We start from the raw sequence: 5,385 nt of genomic DNA on the forward strand, positions 1-5,385 counted from the left end.
CTCATCCAGACCTCTGAAAATTCAGATTGGTTTTCCTACCCCAAAACCACCTCCCAGACACGATTTTACTCAACCCAATGAAAGGAAAATTAATTCAAGCACATTTTTCATCTATTAAAGGGGATGCCTTATTTGAATTGTTGAGATTGTCAAAGAAAGGTTAAATTTGTGCATACATTATTAAAAATCGACATTCTGTAAATGCAAACACTTCACCTGGTGAAATCTATCTGATTTTGGGCACACATCATAAAAAGTCCACATTTTGTAAATGTAAACACTGCCCTGGTGAAATCTATCTGATTTGGTGCATACATTATTAAAAATCGACATCCTGTAAATGCAAACACTTCACCTGGTGAAATCTATCTGATATGGTGCATACATCTTTAAAAATCTACATTTTGTGAATGCAAACACTTCACCTGGTGAAATCTATCCTGGAACAGCTTTAAAAAAAAAATCCTTCTGAAACACAATTATTGAAAGATGAGGCACCACAAAGAGAYCCAAACTGAGAGAAATCCTTAATTAAACTCCCAATTAAGTGCTCAGCACTGAAGKGTTTGGCCACCCCAAAGCCCTGAGAGTGACAGGGATGGCACAGATGCTGGACAGACACACGGACAGCAGAAAATGGGAATGGGATMACAAGGAATGAAGGATTGGCTTACGCAGCGATGGAGATGTTGGCYGCAGACATGGGGCTGACTTCGGCCACTTCCTTGGCTTTCTGCAGGGCCAGCTTCTGGTTGGTGGCTTCCTCCATCTCCTCCTCGTCCTGGGGAGGGAAAATCGGGGGGTCAGTCAGGGGAAAATCGGGGGAAAAATCAGGGGAAAAATCAGGGAATCAATCAGGGAAAAAATCAGTGGAAATATCAGGGAATCAATCAGGGAATCAATCAGGGGGAAAATCGGGGGAAAAATCAGGGAAAAATCAGYGGAAAAATTGGGGAATCAATCAGGGGATCAATCAGGGAACAAATCAGGGACTCAATCAGGGAATCAATCAGTGGAAAAATCAGGGAATCAATCACGGAAAAAATCAGGGGAATAAATCAGTGAATCAATCATGGAACAAATCAGGGGAAAAAATCAGGGAATCAATCACGGAAAAAATCAGTGGAAAGATCAGGGAATCAATCAGGGAATAGATCACAGAATAAATCATAGAATAAATCACAGAATAAATCATGGAATAAATCAGGGAATCAGTCATGGAATAAATCATGGAATAAATAATGGAATCAATCAAGGGAATCAATCAGGGAAAAAATCAGAAAATGAATCAGGGAATCAACCAGGCAATCAATCAGGGAATCAACCATGGAATAAATCAGGGGRAAAATCATGGAATAAATCAGGGGAAAAATCAGAATCAGGGAATAAATTGGGGAAAAATCGAGGAATAAATAATGGAATAAATCAGGAAAAAAATCATGGAATCAGTCAGGGAATCAATTGGGGAGTCAATCAAGGAATCAATCAGGGAACAAAATGAAGGAATAAACTATGGAATAAATCACAGACTGAATCATGGAATAAATCATGGAAAAAACAGGGAATCAATCAGGGAATAAGTCATGGGATAAATCATGGGACAACAGTAACCAGAGCTCCCCAGGGCCCGAGCAGGGCAGGCCCTGTAAAGCCAATATCCCGCTGAAATGCATGAACACATCCCTAAATCCTCCCTGACTTCCTGCCAATGGGATTTTTTCCAAAACAACAACAAAAAACAACGGATTTGTGACTGGTCCTGCTCACTTCACTTTTTCCCCCAGAAATTCCCATCCACCTCAGATCCCTGAGGGCTCAGAGAACAAAAAGGACCCRTATGAAATGCAGTTTGTAGAGTAAAACTCGGTGATGTTGGTGCCTGGTTCATGAGGATTTTTTGAGCTCTGCTGGCACAGAGTGTAACTGGGATTTGTTTCTTCCTGSCCCATATGAAAAGCACCACCAAAATTCAAAATACAGGATTTTAAACACTGAGATGAGGGCAAAACCCAAAGAAACAGCCTGGTTCCCCTTCAAGGATCAACTCCCCTGATGTTTTCTAACCMAAATAAAGTCAGGTCATGGCAGGGCAAGCAAGGGAGCTCTGATGGCAACAGCAGCATCTCACAAATCCCAAGAAAACCACACTGAGAGCAATCCCAGCCTCTCCTGTCAAACTTTATGGGAYCCCCAGGTCTGCCTCTGCCCTCCCAGGGCACTGCTGGAAGGAATCCCAATTAAAATAATGAAATCAGACAGATCTGCAGCTTTGGAAGAGGAAATGACAGAGATYTATCCAGCCTGAACCCCATCTGCATAAACAGCTCCTCGCTCTGACTCGGGTGCTATTTGCTTAAACTGAATTCATTTGGAAACTGTTTTCTTTTTCTCCTTCAAAAGAAGGAAAAAAAAATTAAATTTATTAAAAAGAATYATTACCCTACAAGTTTCTTACTTTTTTTTTTTTTCTCGCTTTGTAAATATTTGCAAGTCTACAAGGAGGCTGGAATGAAAGAGCTGCTGAGCAATTACACAGAGTCAATATTTCCCAGCTGCCAAATTCCAGGAAATTTAGCAAAATTGCAAATCCAAGGGTGTTTGTGGTTTAATCCTGGCAATAACCCAGCCCCAGGTACCTGTGGTGGGTGGGGAGCCAGGGAAGTGCCCATGGATTGGGATGAATTCAGTTTAATTGGGAAAGAAAAAGTCACAGAGGAAAAAGGAAGGAAGGAGCTCCACACTTCCCATCACAGGTTTTGCCACCCCAGGACAGCAGAGTTCTTTCACATGGAATGGGATTGGAAAGGCAAATTTGGTCACTTTGAGTGTCCCTTCCTCCATTTCCCCCAGCTTTTTGTGCTGAGTGGGATRCCAGTGGTCTGGAATATCCCTTGTTCCAGCTGGCTGTCCCCAAATCACTGTGTTCCCAAACCCTTGAGTTTCCAAATCCTTGTGTCCCCAAATTCTTGTGCTCCCAAATCCTTGTGTCCCTAAATCCTTGCGTTCCCAAAAGCTTGTCCCCAAATTCTTGTGTTCCCAAATCCTTACGTTCCCAAATCCGTGTGTCCCCAAACCCTTGTGTCACTACATCTTTGTGCCTCCAAATCATTGTGCCCCACACACAGATTTTCCCCCTGGATTCTCTGCTCAGGAATAACTAAACATCCCAGAGTGGCTTCCACTCAAATCCCTGTTTCTCACAGAAATCCCCATTTCCCACACCAATCCCTATTTCCTACACCAATCCCAGCCAGCCCCACCCAATCAAGCACAAACATTATCCTCAGAAAACAAATTTTAAAAGGATCAAAACCCCAATTAAAAAAACCTTTCAAGTTTTTCCTCTCATCCTTCAGGGGCCATCCCTGACTCGGAATGAGCTCAACCTCCAGCAGATATTTGCTTTACAATATTTCTCATGCCCCTCATGCCTTGTATTCCCAAATCCTTGGATTCCCAAACCCTTGTAGCCCCAAATCCTTGTGATCCCAAATCGTTGGATTTCCAAATCCTTGTGCCCCCAAATCCTTGTGATCCCAAATCCTTGGATTTCCAAATCCTTGTGCCCCCAAATTCCTGCAGCTCCTTCCATGCAGATATTGTGGATGACTACAAAAACTAGTTAATTTTTTGTCTGATTTTTGAACTTTGAAGCTTTGAGCTCCCAAACTTCCAAGCATCCATCAGCTCCAACTGCTGTCCTCRTTTCACAGGGGCAGGTAAAGCTTTTGTCCATGAAGACATCCCTGGTTTATGTTCCTTTTCTCTTTTCTGGAGCTCTAAATCTCCATTTAAACCAATTTCTCACGCGGGAAAAGCCCATTTTTGGTGCCACCCATCATTAACATTGAATATTCTTTAACTCCTCCACCCAATTAAAGCCTTTCCACAGGGGAGCAGGAGGAGGGGGATTTATGGATGTTCCAATTCTTGGTTTGGCCACTYCCTTCAGTCCACAACTTCTGGACATTCCTCATCAATTTTCTACAGATTTAACTTGAATATACCTGRGGGATGAGAGGAAAACCTTAGAATATAAGTTTAAAAAGCTATTTTATCATTATAATTTTATTTTTTAACATTTTATTGATATTTATTTATTTTATTGGTATTAGAAGATATCTTATTGATATTATACCATTTATTTATTTATCTATTCCTTTTAAAACTTGTATTCTGAGGGTAATGTTTGTGATGGATTGGGATGGGGATGGTTAATTTTCTTTACAGGAGCTGATGGGGGCTGGCTGGGATTGGTGTGGAAAACAGGGATTTGAGTGGAAAACAGGGATTTCTGTGAAAAACACGGRTTTCTGTGGAAAACAGAGATTTCTGTAGAAACCACTCCGGGATGTTTTGTTCTTGCCCAGCCAAGGGATTTTCAAGTTATTTCCTCCTCTGAGGAACCTCCACCAACATATTCCTATAAAATCCTCACATCCCTCATAGATGTTTTTATTCTGATTTCTCAGGCAGTGGACAGGGAGCAGAAAACATTTCCTGCTTGAAGATATTTAGGAAAATAAAGCTTCACTTGTGTGGTTTTACACCCCAGTTTAATGAGGGCGAAGAAGGAGCTGCTTGATGTCACCCCAGACATTTGGGATGATCAGCAGGGAGATTTTCAAAGCAATTTTTAAAAGGAAATTTTGGGGTAATTGTAGATTCCACTCTGAATAAAAGGACAGGAGGAAAAATCTGTCGATAGATTGAAAAAAAAAAAAAACCCTAAAGGTTAGGGAACCCAAAGAGATTCAGGATTCTCAGAAATCACTAAAAATTGGGTTGGCAGAGTTTGAGTCAGTGAAGACCAGAACAGGAAGAGCAGGAGGGTGAAAAGCAGAGGCTGCAGAGCAGATTTTTTATAGATTAAAAGCAAAAGCGGTGATTCTTTTATTTTTTCCCCAAAAAAAAATGAGTCATTCCTGAGCACCAGTGAGTTCTGTAAGGGACAGGGGATGATCAAGCTGCAGTTCAATAAAATAACAATTGTGCCAACTTCTCCTCCAGGTCACAAAGCCCAGCTCAGGCAGCGAGAAATGGTCAAAATGCCACGTTAAAAATCCCAAATTAGCACCCAGGAGGGGAAAAGTTGCAATGTTCCAGTGCTGGGGCTGGAAAACTTTTTGTGTTTCCTAAACAGAGGCATTTTGGAATTGCTGGTGGTTTGTCACATTATATTCAGCACTGATCTYAATGAATTTTACAGCACAAATGTCAGGAAATTCTCCTGGGATCAGCTGAGTCCTGAGGAACTTTGTTTTATCTCTGGCCCATTTTTGGGGGGTGTGATCATGTTTGTTCAGGAGGAAATCTCTCATGCTCCTGGTTTTTAATTGAATTGGAACTTTTTTGGAAGACTTTGGGAAGTCCCAGTGAGTTGTT

The 5,385-nt window shown here is 41.5% G+C and overlaps 1 protein-coding gene across 1 annotated transcript in view; it reads right to left on the minus strand.

Annotated features, from left to right (window-relative positions):
• LOC130586171 (voltage-dependent N-type calcium channel subunit alpha-1B-like) overlaps positions 1 to 5,385 on the minus strand; it is a gene marked incomplete at both ends in the record, with an annotated part of 86,483 nt that overhangs the window by 67,502 nt on the left and 13,596 nt on the right. Inside the window, one exon of the mRNA XM_057386891.1 lies at positions 675 to 781. Within this exon, the coding sequence (XP_057242874.1) occupies positions 675 to 781 (107 nt within the window). The remainder of the gene's footprint in view (positions 1 to 674; positions 782 to 5,385) is intronic.

This window comes from Malurus melanocephalus, unplaced genomic scaffold (assembly GCF_030028575.1).
Source record: "Malurus melanocephalus ecotype Western Australia unplaced genomic scaffold, MMel_1.1 scaffold_1091, whole genome shotgun sequence".
NCBI classification, from domain to species: Eukaryota; Metazoa; Chordata; class Aves; order Passeriformes; family Maluridae; genus Malurus; species Malurus melanocephalus.